The following is a 21430-nucleotide window of genomic DNA, read 5'->3' as shown; positions in this document are numbered from 1 at the left end:
GCTGCGGCCGGGGAGGGGGGATCGCTCGGGTACCCGCGGGGACTCTGCAGCAGCGCCTTATGGAGAGGCAGCGGGCAGCGGGGCAGTGCTGAGGGGTGAGCGGCGGGGAGCATCTCCCGCCGGTGCGGCGGGGGTGGGGGGAGGGCGGGGAAGGGAAACCTTTGTTTTGGGGCCCGGGGGGGCGGGGTGGGGTGCGCTAGGAAGCGGGGATGAGTCTAGTGGGCGGTTTCCCCCACCACCCGGTGGTGCACCATGAGGGCTACCCTTTCGCCGCCGCCGCTGCCGCCGCCGCCGCCGCCACCCGCTGCGGCCACGAGGAGAACCCTTACTTCCACGGCTGGCTCATCAGCAGCCACCCGGAGATGTCCCCCCCCGACTACAGCATGGCTCTGTCCTACAGCCCCGAGTACGCCAACGGGGCGCCGGGCATGGACCACTCCCATTATGGAGGGGTGCCGCCCGGGAGCGGCCCTCCCGGGCTTGGGGGGCCCCGGCCGGTGAAGCGCAGGGGCACGGCGAATCGCAAGGAACGGCGCAGGACTCAGAGCATCAACAGCGCTTTCGCGGAGCTGAGGGAGTGCATCCCCAACGTGCCCGCTGACACCAAACTCTCCAAGATCAAAACCCTCCGCCTGGCCACCAGCTACATCGCCTACCTCATGGACCTGCTGGCGAAGGACGACCAGAACGGGGAGGCGGAGGCCTTCAAGGCAGAGATCAAGAAGACAGACGTGAAGGAGGAAAAGAGGAAGAAAGAGCTGGTCAGTGCTACTGGACGGGGCGGGGGGGCCGCAGAGAGGGGGCTGCTCGGCTGCCCGCCGGTGTGCCATCCTCGCGTTCCTGTCGTTCGGCTGCGTCGGGTCGTCGGGTGATGTCCATGGCAGAAAGCTCGGTCCCTCCTGTCCCTGGCCATACCTGCCAGCCCAGAGAGGGACAGGATAGAAGCGTGGGCGCCCGTCGGCTCTCACGGAGGGCCAGGGTCCAGCCCGGTGGCTGAAAGCAGCTGAGGGGAAACAGCCGTCACAGTAGGCCCCCCGAGTAGGTCCGTTCCCGGGCTAGGGCTTGTCCCGGCTCCCAAACAGTGACCCCGCCGGAGGCGAGCCTCCGCTCTCTTAGATGAAAGGCTGGAGGAACGATTACCTGCCGAGCCGAGTAACCCCCCCCCCACTCCAAGCACAGAGTGGGCAGCGCGGAGGTCTCCTGATAGTGAGCTCTGCGCTTCAACTTTCTTGATTTTTAGCGAGAGAGTCGGCTTTGGCGAGGCAGCGCAAGCCCGATTTCGTGTAGGCCCTATGGAACACTCGAGCATATTCCCGCAGGTTTCGGTGCAGGTTTCGGTGGCCGGAAGCTCAGTGTTTTGCCCTGATACCTTTCTGTGCCCATCTCCTTCCCGGACCACCGGAGGGGACGGCTTGGCATGGACCTTACCATGACCCACACCTTCCCTCAGGCGCCGGCGCCGCGCGGATCTCCAGCCCGCTCCCGTGTCGCCAGGCCCCGGGCGAGCACTGCGGCAAGGCAGCGGTGGCGGAGCAGAGCGGGGCCCGGCTCCGCCGCAGACCGCAGGCGGCCGCGCAGGACTCGGGACCGCTCCCACGCCGGTGGCTTCGCCCGCGGCCGGGCGCAACGAAGGGCGCCCCCCGCTTTGTCCCCCACAGCCCGCGGGTCTCGGAAGGGAGACCGTGTCTCCTCGCAGTTTTCCCTCCTGGGGCAGGGCAAAGGCGGCCGAGAAAGGGGAGGAATAACTCTAATATTTTTTTTTCTCCTCTCCCCTCTCTGTCTCTCCTCTCGCATCCTGTCTCCCCAGAACGAAATCTTGAAAAGCACAGTTAGCAGCAACGATAAGAAAACCAAAGGGAGGACTGGCTGGCCGCAGCATGTCTGGGCTTTGGAGCTCAAGCAGTGAGCACGGCAGGACTGGAGGAGCCGTCCTCTTAGTCTCGGTAGCGAGCTCTCCTCTGAGGACTCTTTGTATTTGGAATCGTCCAGTTTATTTATGTGCAATTTCTCCCCCAACCCCCCAAAATGTGGATATTTGAAGGAGAGGGAAAAAGCATTCCATATATGAAGAGGAAACTCCAGCTTGGTAAGGGGTAATGTCTCTAATAGTTTCGTGAATGTTATTTGCTCTGTATAAAACACACGGGGAAAACAGAAACATAGAAAAGGAGAAAAAAAAATTGATCCCTCCCTGGCATTAGTGTGTATGTGAAGTGTATCTTTAATACTTGGCCTTTTGGATATAAATATTCATGGGATTATAAAGTTATATTTCAACAGAAGCAGTTGCACCAATGTTTCGGTTGACTCGGTATTTAGTGTTGTAATTTTGTTGTGGTCGTTCAGTATTTGAAGATGTTTCCAACAGTTATCGATTATGTGCACTTCTGTCCGTAAGGGATAAAGTGGAATCTAATTAATATTGAAGATGTAAACGTTGTAAGTACTCAATAAACCACTGTGTGTGTTTTTTACAAAAAAAAAAAAAAAAAAAAGGAAAAAGTAAAAAGAAAATCCAAATCTTTTTATGTTTTATACCTCAAAATGTTTTGAATAACAGCGTTGTTTATGGCTTTTTTTTTTCATAATATTTAAAATATTCGGAAGTAAACTAAATTATAAAGATGGCTCCTAAGTTTATTTTTAAACAAGTGATTGAACGAAAGGAGGGGTAAAGGGAGGGATCTCGCTAGCCCCGTGAGTGGTGAACAGAAACCGGCAGTTCAGCTGAACAGGAATTCCTTGTGGTGGTGTTCTCCATGCAGGAGACCTACTGCTAACGGGAAGCGGACAAGGGTGCAAACCCTGGCAGATCAGGAATAGCAGCGATGCGCGGTTTTTCTCGGAGGGAGCCGGGCCCGGAGCGGGGCCGGGCGGCGGGGCAGCTTCCCGGAAGGGTGCCGGGGGGCGGGCGAGAGAGGCCGGAGGGCTTTGCACGGAGTGATTATGTAGCAGGTAATTTTACGTCAAGGAAGAAAGAGCGAACAAGGCAAGGGATTTGCGGGAGGGGGGCCGGGGAGGGATATGTAAGATTTACAACGAGCTACGGTGAACTTAATATTAACTTTGTGGTTCCCAAAACTCTCCTGGGTTGCACATTTCAAGCCCACCACTGCATTATTACTTCTTAAGAAAACGTCTTTCTTTTTTTCTGACTGCAAACTGCACAGCCAGTCTCTGGTTCTTTTCAGTACGTTCATCTCCTTCTCCAGAAATATCTCTCTTCCCTTATAGCTGCACGGTTATCTCTTCCCCCGCCTGCCGACTCCTGTACAAGGGACCCTGTGACTGGCCGGTGGCTTTTCTGCTCCCCGGTGCCGGGACGAGCTGCAGACATTCAGCGCTGGGAATCGCATGGCATCCCTCTCTGTATGTAGGCAGGAGAGGGGAAAAAATTAAACCTTTTACACAAAGGAGCTGCTTTCGGTATTTTGGGCAATTCCCGGTTAAGCGCAAGGTTTCCCCCCTTTCCCATAACAAAAGTCGGGTTAGTATTTTAGATCCTTACTGAAAGAATCTCAACTTAACCCGAGCTGGCTCTCTCTCCAGGTCCAGGGCTGCTTACCTGCCTGCCTTCCTCTGCCGCCGCGCCCAAGAAAGTGGTTCCCGACGAGACCAGCGCTAAGCGGAGGTAGATGTGCAACTGCCCATAAAAAGATAAGGGAGCCCCCGCGCCGTTTAGCCGCCCCTGCTGACAGTGGGAAGGTTGCGGGGTTACAACAACCAGACAAAAGTGATGTGCCCTCCCTCCCGTCAGGTCAGGCAGCCCCGGTCTGAGCTCCGGCGTGGGTCTGTGTTTACAGACACTTGCCTTTGTTTATAACACTTGGAAAGAAGAATCTCCCCCCTCCCCACCCCCCTGTTTGCTTTTCCTTGTCTGTTATTTGCCCAACTGATAAACTGGAGCATTTCGCACTCCCACCCCTGCCCAAACCTGGCATTTTTTTTATTACGGCTTACAAAAATCAGAAAAAAAAAAAAGTAGGGAGGGGGGCTAGGGTTGACTGCGAGGGCTGCAGTGTGGCACGTCCTGCAGATGCTGTATCCTCCCTTTGACCGAGTGGCCGGGCTCCAGCTCCCTAGGGGATGGGCGGCTGGGCCAGGGGGCAGCGGGCCCCGCCGACCGGATAATCGGCTCTCCGATCTTTCCCTATCAATAATTCCGCATTTTTAAAACCTTAATTTCTCAGAATGGGGAGCTGCTCTGGATCTGCTAAGGACGATCTCTTTTAATTGCTCGCTAATGAGCATGTTGCCATTTTCTCAGGAACGGTCATTCCCGCAGCTAAATCACAAGAGCCCTAGACAGGCCGGAGCCGACAAAAATGTAGGTTTTGACGTTAAAAGCTAAATGGGGAAGAGGAAGGTAAATTGATGGTAGATGGGGATGTCAGTGCCCTGGCCCCAGCTCTCCACCAGAGGAGCCGAGGCCTGATAACAGCGGAGCGCTGCGCCCGCACCCTGCCCGCACCCGGGGGCATCGCCGCTCCGGCGGCTTGTCCGGTAATTCCTAGGAGCCAAAGCGTTTTGGGGAGCTATTTCCGAGGGGAGAGTCACGTAGGAGGAGGGATGGCAGCCTTCCCTGCTCTGCAACGTTTCTCTGTCCTGTGCGGGTGGGGGGAGGAAGAAGAGAGGAGGACAGGGGACCGGGATGTTGCAGCCGGGTCCTAAAGCGCTGTCCCCGCAGACGGGCTCACGGCCCAAATTTACTCGTGTTATAGCCGGTCTCCTCGTCTCATGGTTGGGGGAGTGCGACTCTGCTTTGACTCAAGAGAAAATAGAAATTTAAACTTTTTCTTCCCCTTGAAGTAAAACAGCCAGAAAAATCCCCCAGCTGGCATCCCACCCCCTGCCCTCCCCTGGACGCATGCCCTCGGCTCCCCGGGGTGTGGACCCGGCTTCATGCCCGAAACACCGCTGCCGCCCCCCCCTGCAGGGAGCCGAGGACCTCCCCGGTGGCCCGGTTTAGGCAGATCGCAGCGTGGGGTTTTAGAGCTTGTTGGGGTTTTGGGGAGCAAAATCAGAGAAGGGCCGGCCCTGTGCCCCGCCGCCAGCAGCCGCCGCCTGCACTACTGGGACTTGCGGGGGCTCCCTGCAACTTGCTGGACCCCCAGCCCTGCTTTTGCTTTGGGGGTTGTTTTACTGCCCTCATTGCTATCAGACGTGCATGGCATGCCTGCATTCCTGGCAGCAAGGACGATAAACCGTGAAGGGGGGGGGTGTTTCCTGGTTTTGCCTTGTGTTGTGGGGTGGTTTTTTTTCACCCCCTTGTTCCCAGGAGCACTCTTCTGCGTCAAAAGATTATTGCAATAATTAGTGCTAATTTGCTGTCGTTGTCAAAGAGGTGTAACGGGGCCGCTCCGGCCAAGCCGCAGGCATCCCTAGAACAACCGCCTAGACATCCGAGGGCAGCTGTAAGGATATAAACGCGGCCCGGGGATGCCACGGGAGCAACCAGAGCTTGAAAGGTGGGCGGGGAGGGCGGGGAAAAGGTTAATAGTAAAACCTCTAAGCAAAATATCCTCTTTTTGCGCTTGGAAACCTAACCTTAATCCTCCTTTTTCACACGTACTCACCCAGCGACTCACAAATATACCCCTAAGAAACCACCAAGCAGCGATGGGAAGGAAAAGCATTCCACTCGCCTGCAGACATAATCCCCTCTGCTGTAACGAGGGGCTTATCAATGTTTAATTCGGTATTATTTCTTTTTGTTTGCGGGCCATGAAATACGTGCCTTTGCAAACGAGCTCCGATCTTTTTTATTTCTAATTGGCCAATTACTGTTCAGCTGTTTCAACTCGTCCCGTGCAATGGAGATTAAAGCAGAGTTGTTATCTGAATTATATATTCACATAAATTCTAACGAAGCCGGGCGATGCGCGGGGCCAGCACCTCTCTGGGAGTCCCTGTGCCTCCCACTTCCAAACCAGCGTGGTGTGTGTCTCCCTCTTCCTCAGCTCTCCCCAGTACCCCCATTTTCCTTTAAAAATGTCCTTACTTTGATGATCAGATTGTAGAGCATTGATTACAAATTTATTCTCAGGCACTAAATAAGTCTTTATATCTGCTATTAGAGACATCTGGGAATGATTAGAGCTCTCCCTCCCCCGGCTTAGCTCCCTCTATCTTGCAGCGAGGAGCTAGAGACATGTTGACGTCAGATCAGACGGCTAGGAGCCATCCTGCTCTCCGCTTGGGTGTAATCACGGCGGCGCTTTCCAAGCCCCGGCCGCCAGCTGGGACGCGGGTGCGGCCCCGGGGCTCCCGGATAAGCCCATTTCGAGCCCCCGGAGTCTCCGGCTCTAGTGGAGCTCGCCGCCGAGGTTGTTTGTTTATTTGTCTGTTTGGGACTTTGGGAATGCAGAAGCGGTGCGCTCATTCCGCAAGGCTATGCGCTCCCCCTGCCCGCCCAGCCCCCGGCCCAGCGCTTGCTTTATCTCAGCCTGATTTCTCCCGGCGCATTCGCTCACAGCTCTGTCTTCCAAAACAAATACCGAGCCAGGCAGATTTTCACCTTATGTCTTGGCAGGGAGGAAGGAACGAAGCAAAGTGCAGCGCGTACGCGAGGGCAGCGGCAGCCGCACCGAGGCCAGGGCTGCAGCCGGCTGTGAGCCGGAGGCTACGGCGGGTCGCGGCGGTTCCTCAGTGCTGCTGGCGAGGAGGTGGCTTTGCACCTGTTATTAAATCCTAATGAATCGCCTCTAGTTCTGGGGCTGGCTGACGGTACCGCTGGCCAGCCAGCAAAGTAGCCCTGTCTCGGAGGGTCCAGAGACCACAGTCGCCGTGCTCATTTTCCACAAACGTTGTACTTTATGATTTTGTACGTTTCGTACAACCCTTTCTTTTTTTCTTTTTTTTTTTTCTTTTTTTTTTTTCCTAAGTAGATAAAAATTAACAATTGAAGAAATACAACTTGAGCCTCCGCCGGCTGTTCGCAAAGTCTTGGACGTCTGACGTTTGTCCAGCTGTACGTTACAATCAGTGCTGCTACCAGGAAAAGGGAGGTGGATGAGAAAGAAGTTGATCCCGTCTCCAGGGGGAAGAGATAATATTAAACTATTTGTCTGAAGAATTAAATTCTCGGGGTAAAACACGCTTGCCGGGGGGGTGGTGGGGGGTGGGGGGTGGGAAGTAAGCCCTTAGTGGCCCTAAAAATACATTTAAAATATGCTTCTATTTCTTCGTTCCAGCAGAATAAAATAAACCCCCTAAGATACCGCAACGGTCAGCTGTGCCTATCTGTAATCTCGAAAGGAAAATGAACATTTCCTTTCTGAATCAGCGCAAAGGGTATGCTGTGAGCTCGGCTTCCCACCACAGCCGCCAACCCCAGGGCTCGGGCAAGGCGGGGAAAGAGGGGGAGTGAAGAAAGAAAAGAAAGTAAAAGTAAAGGAAAAAAGAAATCTAATAAGAATAGCCCACTGAAACAAACCCGAGCCGAAAAAAATCCCAGCAAATCCCACTGCTGGCCTTTACGGGCGAGCTCTTCTGCAGGGCTGAGGCCGTGGCTCCGGCACCGCTCCCTGGGAGCCACTGGCCCGGAGGTACAGCCGCCTCCCGGAGGGGCAGGGTCCCTCGGGTTCCCCCAGGAGGGCGCAAGGGGCTATGTACGGCTTCAGCCGAGAGCGGGGTTCTGGGAACAGCAAGTAACGTATTCGGTAAACAATGGGGATCGGCGTGCCTGCGTCTCGGAGCTGTTTATTTGCGAACTGTGAAGGCTGTTCAAGAACGAGCCCCTGCGTTGCACAAAGTACTCGGGAGAAAAATGTAAAATTATATGTTAATGCATAGCAGTAGAGCCGTTTTCCCGGCTGTGTATATATTGAACAAACATGTGTGGATAATAGAGAGGACGATTCTCCTATAGGGGTCCCTATTCGCATGCCATATGTGGCCATAGGCCGGAACAGCTGCGTATAATGAACTTTTCTAAAAGCTAAACATGCATGCAAACCCCTACAAGCTTTCTAAAACTGGCCCGAAAGACAATGAAATGTCCTGCCAGAAAATACAGGAGGCGGAAGAGATTAAAACTAATATTAATAATAATAATAGGTCTCTCCCTCCTCAAGCTTCCGCAGGTTTCCTGGGAGTCCTGCCCGAAGGAGGACCCCGGCGCTGGGCGGAGGGGGGGGTGGGGGGGGTGGATTGCGGGGCTCCGGGGACACCCGGAGGTCTGACAGCACACGGGAGGAGGGCCGGGGGAGACCGGAGGGGAACGGGGAAGGGTTGGCAGGGGCGAGCCGAGGCGCATGGCCCGGCCTTGACTGCCTCTCTCCCAAATCTGGTTTTCATAGAGCAGCGCAGTAATTACCTAAAGCCATAACTGTCTCAGAAATTATTCATTAAAGTCATTCTCGGGAATCTCGCGGCGCTAGCGCTTTACATTTATGGTCTTTGCGCTATCCGAGTACGACATCGCCTCTCGCCCTGCTTCCTCGGCGGCGGAGTGCTTAACACTGCGGAGAAGTGGAGGGGGGTTTGCTCTCTCTTGCCTTCGCCTGCGTGTGTTTGCTTGCAGGGGAATTCAGGTTGCTTTCCCCCTTTTGGCGAAGAAGAGCGATGCAACCCGGCAGACACCTTGGGAGCGAGGAGGGTATTTTGGGGAGTTGCAGTGTTGTGCGGAAGATCATGTCTGTGCCCTGTGGTGCTGTCAGCGGTGACAGATCCCAGATGCAGCCGCTACTGTATGGCAGATTGAGTTTCTCAGCAGAAAACTCTCTCCCTCCCTCCCAAACGTCTACAAAAACCTTCTCCAGATACTGCGGGTCACTTCGGCTCAAACGGGAAGAGAAAGCGAGGAAAAAAAAGGCTTTCCCTCTCCCCCTCCCACTCCTCTCCTCCCGCCGGACCCCTCCGAGGTGCGGGGGGAGCAATGACGGGGCCCTTCCCCACCCGGGGGGCCCAGGCCCCCTTCTCTCCCGGACCCACTGAGCACGCCGCCGAGCACGGGGAGCCTCGTCCAGGTAAGCGGGGGGCGGCGGGGAGCGGGGCCGCGGCAGGGGTGGTCTCCGGGGTCCGTCCCTCCTCCAGCGGTCGGATCTCTCCGCCTGGAGGGGATTGCCAAGAGCTGGGTGGCGAAGAGGTCCCCTCGTTCCGGGGTAAACAGGGGACCAGGTGGTACCCCTCGTCCTGCTCCACCGGCCGCGGGGGGACAAAGAAGTCGGGAGCCGGATCTGCCCGATGTTCTCGGCCCGGTGGGGCTCGGACTGCCGGGGCTGGTAACGGAGAGGGGATAAATTCGGGGGTTTCAAACGGAGAGCGGGGACAGAATGGAGAGCGGCGGGAGGAGGGGATGGGAGCCGCGGGCGTTGGGCGCTCACCCGGCCCGGCCGCTGGGAGCGGGGATGATCCGGTTGCGCCTCTCCCATCGCCGGCACCGGCAGCCGGCGCCCTGGGAAGCAGAGGAGGTCGGAAGCCCCCCTCTTCCTCCTCCCCGGCCTGTCCTCACCGCTGCACATAAATGGCGAGAAGCACGGGGTTTAGCAGAGCCGCGCCGAGAAACTCATCCCCCTCTCCGGGATACAGAACGTGTATTAACACTGCTGTCTTTCCCCCGCCATCCCCAGAAAACATTCTTGGCCTTTCATTTCGGCGCCCCCAGGGTGCCGAAATGAGAGGCCAAGGTGTTGGGTTGTCTCCTCCAGGAGCCTTTCTCCCGCTCCACTCCAGTGGGTGATGCTTAAGGGCTTGTTGCGGGTGGGGCTGTGATGCTCCCCACCTCAGAGCAGCAATGCACATGCAACGTCTGGCACTAGAGAGCTCTCCCGCTGGCGAATTAGTCCCCAAAGCACTTCACACTGCCGGGGGGAGGCCTGTTGCTCCCGGCGGGTGTCTGGCTTGATAGCTGTCCCCATAGCTGTCCTATGGACGGATACCTGATTTTGTTCATGCCTGCTGGAGACGGTTCCTACTAACCTCCGTCTTTCCTTCCCCAGATGAATTGAAAGGCTTCAATTCAACAGCTCGCCCAGCCCCCCTCCCCCCTCTCTCTTTTTCCTTCTCCCAAAAGGAAAAAAAAAAAAAAAAAAAAGAGCTCTTGCCTGTAGCAGAAGTGTAATTGTGACCCTGCCTGATCCACAGAGCCTCCTGTTGGGAGCAGTTAGCTGTGGTTGCATTAGGCCAAAGGACCTCCCAAGTGGCGGTGGCCTGGGTGTCATAGGAAGGGACTCTGCACATTGTCCATTCTTTCTCATCAAAGTCCCAGGCACCGTGGAGCCAACAGTTTGGTGGAGCAGGAAAATAGTAAACAAGCCTCCCCCCTCCCTTCCCAATCCAGCAGCCCTTCGATCTTCCTGGGACACAGAAAGGGGAACAAACTTTTTCATAACTTCAGCTCTACGGCGTGATTTACATTTCCGGCTGCTCTGTCAGAGGGGCAGTAATTTACAGCCCGATAAAAAACACTTTTACAACACCAGAACATGTTCAAGTGGTGTCTTACTATGCAAAAAGATTTTAAAAGAGGACACACACAAGAAAAAGAAAAGTTGTTTTCTCTGCCTTTTTCCACCATGGCTTTCTGAAAAGACAAATGGGTTGAAATTGTAGTCTACGGGGAGAAAAAAAGTAAGAGCAGGCCGAAGAAAATGGGGATTAAATCAATCCTCTTCTTTTGTTTATATGGTGTATATTATACATCCACGTTTCTCCTGTTTCTCCAAGGCTTTTACTTAATAGGTACTTAATTTTTCGTGCTCTTGGGCCAAATCTTGTTTCTCTTACCCCAGGGAATGCTTTTATTTGGGCATGGATCTATTGTGTTTGAACAATTTCTTTTCTTCAATAGCCCATTTCTTCTCTGGAGTCTAAAACCGAGTAGGTCTGGTAGCGTTTATGAAAGGGGAAGCATTTTTTATTCAGTTCTAATTTCTCTAATCTGATACGGAAAACTTTTCGAAATACCGGGGTAATAGCGTTATCCCTTCTTGAGGAGCATCCAGTTTGTTCCAGACAGGCTTCTTCACCAGCGCAGGGCAGGACGGGTCTGGAAAGTAATGTACAACATCCCTATCCTGGTAGAGACGATAAAGTTTAGTAAATTACAAATATGTGAATTTGGCAAACAGTAAGGTTTAAAATGATCAAACGATTAAAAAAAAAAAGGGGGGGGGGAAGCAGGGAAAGAAAGCAATGAATAAACCATGTGTAGCAGTTGTCGCTTTCATGACTTTGGTAATTATTTACACCTGAATCATAGTTTACTCCAGCCATGGTTTCAAAAGTAAACCTTTAAAGAATTTAATTATTTCCAGTTTTCGACAATAGAGATGGAAAAAAGAAGACAGTGTAGATTAGTGAACAAATGCTTTCTCCCGAGCATTCATAAAGAGCTTTACGTGCATTTCCATCCCGGACATGCAAGCAGCCCCTCCGTATCCCTCCCTCCGTCCCCGACGCACATGGGTGCGCACCGTCATCTCTGCGTGCATTTACTGCCTGATGAGAGGGTGCTGAGGGGCACCATCCCTCTGCACACACACATGTATTTATATATATAAATATATATACATTTTTATATATAAAGATATAGAAATATATACATAAAATAGAAATATATAAAAATATATATATGCCTCTGTGTGTGTTCAGTGGAGGCACAATATTGAAGCATGTGTGGGTGGACTCTCTGGCTCCTTCCTTCGGCTCTATAATAGCTCTGTTATTTTTACTAAACGATCAGGAGGGCTCTACGTGACCCTTCGTCATTTAAAACCATTTTCTATCATTGCACGTGCGCCTGGGGGGGGAGGGTGTGGGGTGTGGAAAGGGGGGGGAAGGAATCGACAAGTCATTGAGAATAACCGGGAAAGCTCGTGATGTATAGCACGTTTTATCTTTATTTAGGCAACATGTCGTTCGCAGGACGGGCCGGGTTTCCCTGCGCGGCAGGGGCATGAAGTACATCCATCCTCCGAGCGAGGCAGACATACCTGGAAGCTCCTGCGGCTGGGGGAATGCAGGGCGGGCTCAGGGCAGGGTAACATCTCCTTCCCCTTCTGCTGTGTTCTGCTTATGAAGTCGGCACATTCTGGGAGGGAAAAAGAATTATATATATAATTGTATATATATAATTATATATATACCTATATGCATACACATATATATAGGAAAAGAAGCGGTTACCCGCTGCCGGGGCTCCGCAGCACCCCGGGCTGGGACCCCCGTCCCCGCCGGAGCCTGCCTTGCAGTGGGCACTGCAACGGGAGCTGCAAGCTGCGGGGCTTGCAGTGTTTCACTGCTCCCTCCCTTTAAATCCAGCCCCAGCCCCCGCGTCGGGGCTACCTTGGCATCCTTCCCTCAGCCGCACAGCATCCTCCTGTGCGCTGTACCCCGGGTCCGGGCTGGGCTTTGAAACAGGCAGTTTGCCTTTAGGAAACCGGCTCGGGCTTGACTCCGGTGGGGTCCGGGAGGGGAAAAGGAGGAGAGACAAGCCGTGGTTTGGTGTGGAGAGCAGCCCTCAGCAGGCAGGGTTGAGCCCCCTCCCTGCGCACATCGGCCGGGCAGGGGGTCCCGGGCTGCGCCCTGGCGGGAGCTCCGCGGATTTCCCACTCATCCCCCGGCTGGGGGAGCCGGGAACTCGGGTCCATTTTTCTCGGAGCCCCTTCTTCTTGCCCAGCCGGTGACTGACGCAGCGAGTGCCTATACTGACCGAGCGGGGTTGCCGAGGGGCAGAAAAGGGGGAAAAAAACCGTCCCCATATACATTTGTTAAACTTTCCGAAGCTTCCCTAAAACAACCAGCAGCCTAAAGTCACTAGACCTGTGAGGGGATTATGCGCATCCTCTCTTTACAACCTGGAGTAACAAGCCGCGCTAGGCACTAAGTACAGGAATGTTTGGGTATATGCACATACGGAGCGGGGGGGTGGGTGTGGGGGGATGGATGGATGGATGGATGGATGGATGGATGGATGGATGGATGGATGGATAAAAGAGCTTTGCATCGACTTGGGTTAAGGTCTCAGCCTTCAGGGCTTTTGGTGGCTGGCTCCCACTCTGTAAAACATCTGTTAGAAATGATGTTCCCTGCTGGACAACTAGCTCGGAGGTTCTTTGTATTTATATTCCGCCCTCCTTGGCTAAGGAAAAGGTATATCACGCTGGACACAGGGAGGCATACAAGCTGTAACCGTTTTTCTAGAGGCAAATTACCTCAACCATGTGCTTAGTCATAGTTTTTTATTTCTAGTGGACAATCATCGTAGTAGATGCCAATACTGTTGCATTTATTAGGTGATTTGTGATGCCACTACTCACGCGTCTTTCTTATTTTTGAAATTAAATGTATCTTTAACCTTCCCAGCCCTAAGAAGGCATACACTGACCTAAGATTTACAGAGCACAGCTTATTAAAGATGGGGGGCGATTGTTCCCACTGCAGCGTCTCATTAAAAGAGATAAGAAAATAGAGCCTGAAACATTATAATAAGGTCATATAATATATTCTGAGTCTGAGCTCTATGAGCAGAGAAGGTGTTTAAAACTTTACCGTTTTTCTATGATTGCTTTTGCACACATATGGTTTAAAATGGACAAAGTGGTCATTTTATTTAATTGTACATATATAGAGACATATGTACATATAACTCCCCCCGAAGAGGGCTCTGACACCTGTTGTAAGCTCCAAAACAGGAGACACACTGCAAATGCTTTCTTCATCTTTGTTTTGTTTTTAATGATAAATGCTCTTCTCAGGCAAAACAGCTACAGGAAAACCTTATTAATAAGCCTCCTACAAACGTGTTCTCGAGGTTGAATTAATCTTCGGCTGGGACGAGAAAACGTGTCGGATTCGACCCGTGTTTCCCAAGCCAGACACCTTCGAGGAGACCTCTGGCAACCTTTTCGCTGTTTCATTAAATTCTGTGGAGACTAGTTCAGGGAATTTGCTTGGGTTTATTTTTATTTGCTGAGTAGCGGGACGCAAAGCGTGGTAAATTACATGGCTTGCAGGGAGAGTCAGGAAGAAAACACCATCTTCTCCTTCCCCGAAGCAAGGAATAACTTGGAGCTCTTTCCCCGGGTTTTCGACATCCAGCCCACGAAGTGCCAACCGTCTGCTCAGCAGGGCTGCCCCCCAGCCGGGAGTGTACCCCCATAACCGGTGCCCGCTGAGCACCAGCACCCCGAGACCGGGACGGGGTGACACCACCCCCGCAGCCGGCAGTGAATAATGTGTGTTGGGGGGGGGGGGGGGGGGGGAACCCGCCGTAATTGTTTTCCCTGCAGATGTTGTTCTGGTATTAAAAGGACTAAATCCCAACTTCCAGGCACACAGCTGGGGTATGTTGTATCCTATCAATTCATAACAAGAAGGCATTCTGGAAAGACTCGTAAGGATATTTATTTTAAAATGTGTGCTGAAAAGATATATGCCAGAGGAAGGGGGGACAGGGTTGGGCGTCTCGAGTTTTGTTTCTAAGCCAAAATGGCACAGTTCGAGTTGTGAACAAATGGTTTCCAGAGAATAGTTCTTTCCTTTTTCTTTTCTCTGCAAAAAGTTTGTTTGAAGTTCCCGGAGTTTAAAATGTTAAATAGTATTAATACCAAAAAGAATACTTCTGGGCTTCTTGTTTTAATTTTGGAGGGCTGGCATGTGCGGTTTCTTCCTTCCCTTTCTTCCCTTCCCTTCTCTTCTTTATTTCCTTTCCTTCTCTTCTTTCTTTCGTTCTTTCCCTTTTCTTTCCTTCTTTCTTCCTTTCTTTCTTCCTTTCTTTTCTCCTTTCTTTCTTCCTTCTTTCCTTCTTTCTTTCTTTCTTTCTTTCTTTCTTTCTTTCTTTCTTTCTTTCTTTCTTTCTTTCTTTCTTTCTTTCTTTCTTTCTTTCTTTCTTTCTTTCTTTCTTTCTTTCTTTCTTTCTTTCTTTCTTTCTTTCTTTCTTTCTTCTTCTCTCTCTCTCTCTTTCTTTCTTTTTCTCTCTCTCTTTCTTTCTTTCTTTTTCTTTCTTTTCATTCCTTCTTTCTTTCTTTTTCTTTCTTTTCCTTTTTCTTTTTCTTTCTTTTCCTTTTTCTTTTTCTTTCTTTTCCTTTTTCTTTCTTTCTTTCCTTCTTCCTTCCTTCCTTCCTTCCTTCCTTCCTTCCTTCCTTCCTTCCTTCCTTCCTTCCTTCCTTCCTTCCCTTTCTTTCCTTCTCTCATTCTCTCTCTCTCTTTCTCTCTCTTCCCCTCCACCCCTTCTTTTTTTTGTTTCTGTGATGTCCTTCTCTCAAACGGACTGTGATCGGGATATTGTTGTTGTGTGTAAGAGGAATAAATAACCTCATAAATAAAGCGAGCTCCTGTTATGACAAGTTCCAAACCAGAGCAGCATTTTACAAATTCAAAAAGCCCTTGAGGAAAAAAGGAGAATGGGAGATGTGGGGGGCACCTCTCTCCAGCCCTACCGCGGAGGAGCTGCCCCGGGCACACCATGGACAGGGTCGGCGCCGCTCCCGGGAAGGGGGGCTTGCAGGATTAGCCCTCGTGGTCTGTCACTGGCAAACCTTCTGCAGAGCTGGCAGCACCAGGAGCAGGCATCTGGGCAGGGCGCTGCTGTTCCTTCCCCGCCGCTTTTCTTTCTTTCTTTCATCGCTGTCAGCGTGTTAAAAGTGTTGCAAAAATAGCAAGGGGTCTCGTCAGCTTCTGTGAGGGCTGGGCGCTTCCCGGCCACCTTCTGCCGGGAAGTATCCCGGGGGCGGAGGATGCGCCAGCGGATGTGCCTGCTCCCGCTGTCGCTGCTGCTGCGGAGGGCAGCGACGGGGAAGGGGGGAAGTCGGGGCCAGTCTCTGCCGGGAGAACCCGTTACCCCCGGCCAGCACCGGTAATGGTGCGGCCGGCTCTCAAACAACGCCATCCCGCTGCCTCTGGGCGGTTTTTTCCTCCAGAAATCGAGAGGAGAATGAAAGCACCAAAGCAAAACAACAAAACTCAAACCCCCAAAAGGAATCGGCAGTGGAACCGTGGAGAGCCGAAGCCTGAAGACGGTTTGTTCCGTTGCAGATCTGGGAGGGGTTTAACTGCGGGCGTGGGGGACAGGACCCCCACCGGGAGCGGAGTGGCGCTGCCCCCCGGGGGGGCTGCAAGTACCGGGAGGGCCCATCCATCCCCCCTGGAGCCACGCTGGCAGCAGCCGCCCTGGTCCTCTAATCGCTTGCATGTGCCTGCTCCTCGAACAGCCCCGCTCGGAGCAGCGGCAAATTCCGTAACAACTCTCTTGTCGTAAATTACAGAGACCTCACCCTGGCAGGGAGATGCCGGGGAGGCGTCCGGTTTGTCTGCAGCTCTGGACGACACGGGAGGAACAGGGCTTACTGCTTCCCTGGTTTCCCTTTTCCCTGTCTTCCCCTCAGAAGCCTCCTCCACGGAGGGGGATATCGCAGTGACCCACTGGCACGTTCCGGTGGAAAGAAGCCTCCCCCTCCCCCTTTCTCTTTCTTCTTTTTAAGCTGTTAACTCCCGTTTATGATCGAAATGTTACTCTGTGCGTTTTGTTTCGTCCTGGCTGCCATTGGTTGGCCTGGGTTTAATCAGAGGGAGAAAATGCTTGCCACAAATGTAGCTATTGTTTGGCTAGAGAGACGGGGATCGGAGATGGAGAGCAGAGAGGATGGGAGACTGCTGGTGACAGTGACGGTGGGACCTGCCGCGGTTCTCCCGGAGCCTTGGTCCTGCTCTCAGCCCTTCCCTAACCAGAGCTCCCCCTTTCCCCAACCTGCCTGCAGCGGAATGCAGGGGAGCCGAGGCCATGTTATCTCAGGAACATAATGCTAATAAATGTGCTCAGATGTTGGACATTCCCCTTGCCTGTTTTATAGGGTTTCGCTGGCGGTGCTTAATGGGCTGGGTCACCGGGACTGATGCTAGCGAGGTTATTAGGATTAAGTAACCTAATGAATCGCATGCCCATTAGCGGGCTTTGAAAAAAGGTAGTTCTCCCTGTAACCTGGTCTTCTGCCTCTTAACACGGGCAATTATTTTTAACTGTCCCTCAATCACAGGTCGGAGGGGGGGCTTCTGCCCTTCCCCCTTCTTATTCGTTTAAAACCTCTCTCTGATGCTCAGAAATGCATTTATCCACAGGAGGAGCCTGTCTTTTTATCTCGGGGTTCCCGGGAACCGCTGGGCGAGCAGGGCACTGCGGCCGCTCCCGCCCTCCCCGCCTGACAGCAGCAAGCCCCCGGTGGACAGCCCGCCGCCCGTGCCTCTTCCCGCCGCTGGCCACAAGCGGCGGGCCCGTGAGCGCACCGGGAGGATTTGCATTTATTGTTCCCAGAGGAGGGTTTTTCCCTCTGTGCCTTTTGCATGAGCCAGGTAAGCGCTGCGGTGCTCGGTTTCCGCTCCAGGGGCTCGCCCCACGCCGCTCCCTCCCGGGGACACTTTGGAGTCTGGCGGCGGCTTCATCGCTACCCACTCCGGTGCCGCCACCCGGCCCTTTCCCGGGGCTGGGGGCGGCGCTCAGCGGGCAGGGGTAGGCGGCGGCACCGGAGCCTGCTGCTTGTCTGCTACGCCCGGAGCCTCCGTGTCGCTCCTCGGGAAGGGCAGGTTGGCAGGAGCGAGCTCTTGCGCCATCCACCGTCTTCTCCGGTGGGGAGAAACCAAACCTTTTACTTAGCTCTCTTGCGTGTTTTTTTCGGTGGGGGAGGTTATATGTATGTGTATATATGTATATATATATGTATATATACACTTACTGCAACCCTCGTTGTTTAACACACCCTCCCTACCCCTCCGAGAAAAGGGACTTTCTACATATGTGAACACAGGTTACAGCTAATGATGGTCCGTCCCCTTGGAGAGGCCGTACCAGAGGCGTGAATCTCTGCTTTAACTATAGGAAGTGGTAACGGCTGATTGAATTGGGTCAGGTCTGAAATACTTGTCCCGTGTTCACTTTTCGGACTGCTCATACTCAAAAAAAAAAAGAAAAAAAAAAAAAAAAAAAAAAAAGAAAGAAAACGAGGAAACTCCAAAACATCCAAAACACCCAAAACGGGTGTACTGGGAAAAAAGGGAAAAAAAGGCAAGAGAGTGCTCGAAGAAGAGGAGGAGAGTTCGAAGGCTTTTGGCCGGGAGCTCGGCAGTGCCTGCTCAGCCGGCCGCTGCTGCGGGGCCAGGAAGGGGTGAAAGGCCCAGCCTCCAGTCTCGGCACTAAAGAAGCCCAGGGCCCCTTGTGCAGAACTGTCATCTTCCGCGCCCGGCGACATGGCGCTGGCAGGGTGACAGGGGCCAGCGGGCTGGTGTGGCAAACCGTGATACTGTGCTTTCCAGCTGTAAGAGCTCCCAGTCAAACAGCGAGAGGCACCGCACCTGCCGGGCTGCCAGACCCACGGCTGCCGGGAAGGGGCTGCTCCTTCGGGGCCAGGCGGCGAGAGCCGCGCACAGTGTCCGCCTGCGGAGGAGGGGAAAGCTCCAGCCTGCCCGGCTTGGAAAGAATCCACTTTCCCACAACTTTTTCAATCCCCAGTACTTTTCACACCCTGTTAGGAGTTAACACCGCCGATACCGCTAAACGCTTCCATGCCTGGAGGTACGCCCCGCAGGGGGCTGAGCCCGCCGGCCCCAGCCCCGGGGCAGGCCGGGCCGCCAAGCCAGCCCTGCGGAAAGGGCTCGCTTCCCCGGTGGAAATTCCTTGGATGCTTCGTGCTTAAGCTAACGCATCGGGCCTGCTTTCCTTGCAAGGGCTTCGGAGGGCAGGGGAGGGGAAGGATTCCCCGGATACCTTTTGGGGAAGAGCTGGGGGATACCGCCAGAGCCTCTCCAGCTCCCTGGGTAATATTTCAGATGCTCCCTGGGTAATATTCAGATGCCACTCTCTCGGCGTGAAGAGCTGGCTCGGGGTCAGCTATGCGGTTCGGTCTTTGCAGCCAGCACCTCTGGGTGGCACAGGAAGGGTCCCGGAGGCGGAGCGGGGGATGTCAAACCCAGGCTAGATCTTGCCTGTAGCCGGAGGATTAATTTGCTTTTCTATTTGTTCGGGTCTGAGGGATGTTTTCCGAGCCCGTGGTTGAGCCTTGCAGCTTTCAGTCGTCGCCCCAGTGGTCAGCAATCGGTACCGCTCCGACCTGGCAGCGGGAGGGTGTCCCTGTCCCCATGGTAGCCCGGGCAAGCAGGGACAGCGCAGCCGAGAACTGACCTCTCCTTTGATGCGTCCCCAGACTCACCGCTCGCTCCGCAATGCCAAAGGCAGGGAGAGGACTGCTCCTTCCCTGAACTCTCGGGGACGGTGCAATAACAGAACCCACGCTGCAGGAAAGAGCTGATAGGGGGAACATTTCCCGTCCTTTTTTCCCACTGAAGTAATCGCTGGGAAATGCCGGGTGACATTTCTTGCCGCTCCTTTCCAAACTCACGTTCCCAGCAAACCCGACGGGCTGGGATCTCCCTAGCTTGCAGCAAGAGCACGTATCTAAGAGAAGCACAAAATTCACCCAGAAGGCCTGATCCTGCAATATCTGGTGGCCAGGCCAACTGTGCCAAGTCTTTGAGGCAGTGGGACTTGTAGGCTGGCATTCGGAACCTGACGGATTTTATTCAGGGGGTTTGGGCTCCCAAAACAAGTGCAAGGTGCAAAGGGAGCTCTGACGTGCTTCCCTCCAGCCACAGGGATGCTTCTCTCCTTGCACCCCTCAGCTCACCAGCGGCCCTTCTATTGCAGTAACCCCGGGGAGCACGAAGCGCGCAGGATGTACAGCGTCGCCAGCCCTCCCGCTGAGCACTCTTAGCCTTGTAAACCTCGAAGCATCCCTCAGCTCCGTGTTTGTTCTCCGTTCAAAAGCCTCTAAGACCTTGCGGCGGGAAAGGGAAATCCGTCAGTAATACACACTTGGCGGGACACTCTATTGCCCTGGTTTGGCTTTTCCCATTGCTGTCAAGAAATGAACTGAGGGCCGGCTGCAGAGTGTGCTGCACGGGGAGACACCGCGTGTGAGATGCCAGGACGGCTCCCGAGGAACGAGCAGGCTGCAGATTGCTCTGGAACAGGCTGGTTTGCAGGCGGGGGACACAGCCCTGCCTCTGTCCGAGGCACACACAGCTCCCTGTGCTGGCGCAGCTCGGCTGCTCTAGTTCAGCCGGCTTCACCCGGGCCACATCCCACAGGCTGTACTCGCGAAGTGACAGGGGGATGTCTGTGTATGACGAGGGAGGGGGACACTTCGCTTGTGTCCTGGCACGAACGAACTCGTAGACGTTTGTAGCTTTCCACTGAATCTGAAAGTCCTCACGTTACTTTTCCCCTGGCGGAGTATCAGACCAGATAGATAGAAAAGGAGGTCCTTTCACCACCCATTCACTGAAAGAACCCATCGCAGCAGAGCCAACGCCTGGTTCAAACCCCCTCCGCAACCGGAGGGCTCGCATCCCACAGCGGCTCAGCCTGCCTCTTCTCCTTGCTTTTCCCGAGTGGACCGCAAGAGCACGGCAGGGAGCCGCTCGCTGGTGTCCAGCCCGGCAGGGATCCAGCCACTCCACGCTGGGGGCTCTCACCCAGGCCAGAGGGTGGACACCCGTAGAGAGGGAGCCACCTCCTCCCGCACCCTCCCCAGGCCTCAGCAGGACATTAAGCCCTGTCCAAAGCGAGGGACCTGCTGTGGGGGTGCTACATAAACTAGACAGATGCCCTCTCTGCTCAGGTGTAACTGTAGAGGGGCTCTTCTCCCACCCTGCTGCAGGCCAGAGCCCTGACAGTAACTGTAAAACCTGCCCTGCCCGACACTGAGCGCATTTTGACTTGGTGATACCATTTATTCAAATAACATATAGAAGCTCAAGTCGAGAGCCAGAAGGATCTTCAAGGAAAAGACGCTCTCACCAGACGGGGGTGAGGAGGCAGGAGCCCGAGCACTAGAAGCCATCGCAGCCCCGCACCGAGCGACCAGAGCTGGCGGCCAAAGCGGGCCTTCACCGACCGCGGTGATCCTCGGGAGCTGTCACCACTCACTGCCCGCAACCGCAGCTCGCCTCCTCCCACCCCAGGACGCCCCTGCGACCCTTCCCTGCCACGGAGGGGAGGGGTGGCGGTTGACTCCTCCCTGCAGGTCCCCGTTTCCCACCCTCCTGCCCCAGGTGCTTCTGCACTCGCTCCCCGTGGGCTCGGCGGTGGCAACACGGAGCCCGGTGGGGGAGCCCAGTCCGGAATGGGCGCGGCAAAGCACGTAATGGGTCCCTGTGGGAGCATCTGCACCTATTACATGTGTGCCTAAATACGTGTACCATTAACACATGTTAAATTACTGCAATCGGATATATATGATACTATTTTAGTTACCTTATTCAATAATAGTTAGTCCCATGGTTTCCTGTCATTTGTTTTATGCTCTTGAAGACCTGCAAGAAATACAACCCGGGGAGTATTTAAATATACATTTGCATTAAAAATATAAAACCATAAACAAACACGTTTATGTATATATATATGTATGTAAACGCATCTCAACATGTACGCATGAAAGCA

The 21430-nt window shown here is 53.8% G+C and overlaps 1 protein-coding gene and 3 long non-coding RNA genes across 5 annotated transcripts; 1 reads left to right on the top strand and 3 right to left on the bottom strand.

The window, feature by feature from the left end:
• The first annotated feature begins 196 nt into the window (after positions 1-196).
• On the top strand, positions 197-2282 carry HAND2 (heart and neural crest derivatives expressed 2). The gene is made up of 2 exons (XM_065694568.1): positions 197-761; positions 1808-2282. The coding sequence occupies exons 1-2, from the start codon at positions 210-212 to the stop codon at positions 1904-1906; spliced, it is 651 nt and encodes a 216-aa protein (XP_065550640.1). The 5' UTR covers positions 197-209; the 3' UTR covers positions 1907-2282.
• LOC136021925 (uncharacterized) lies at positions 2202-3810 on the bottom strand. The gene is made up of 2 exons (XR_010615941.1): positions 3566-3810; positions 2202-3367 (listed from the first exon to the last, which is right to left on the bottom strand). It is a non-coding gene; the product is annotated as an uncharacterized LOC136021925 (long non-coding RNA).
• Positions 3811-6014: 2204 nt separating this feature from the next.
• Positions 6015-9908, bottom strand: LOC136021929 (uncharacterized). Its single transcript, XR_010615942.1, has 2 exons — positions 9327-9908; positions 6015-9221 (listed from the first exon to the last, which is right to left on the bottom strand). It is a non-coding gene; the product is annotated as an uncharacterized LOC136021929 (long non-coding RNA).
• A 639-nt stretch (positions 9909-10547) lies between these two features.
• LOC136007354 (uncharacterized) lies at positions 10548-12220 on the bottom strand. Of its 2 annotated transcripts, none has more exons than XR_010609651.1 (3): positions 12130-12220; positions 11937-12034; positions 10548-11018 (listed from the first exon to the last, which is right to left on the bottom strand). It is a non-coding gene; the product is annotated as an uncharacterized LOC136007354 (long non-coding RNA). The 2 variants fall into 2 exon arrangements; XR_010609650.1 differs by having other exon boundaries at positions 10548-10990.
• Positions 12221-21430: the final 9210 nt, after the last annotated feature.

This window comes from Lathamus discolor, chromosome 1, assembly GCF_037157495.1.
Source record: "Lathamus discolor isolate bLatDis1 chromosome 1, bLatDis1.hap1, whole genome shotgun sequence".
Taxonomy (NCBI): domain Eukaryota; kingdom Metazoa; phylum Chordata; class Aves; order Psittaciformes; family Psittacidae; genus Lathamus; species Lathamus discolor.
This window is presented reverse-complemented; position numbering and strand designations above follow the sequence as displayed.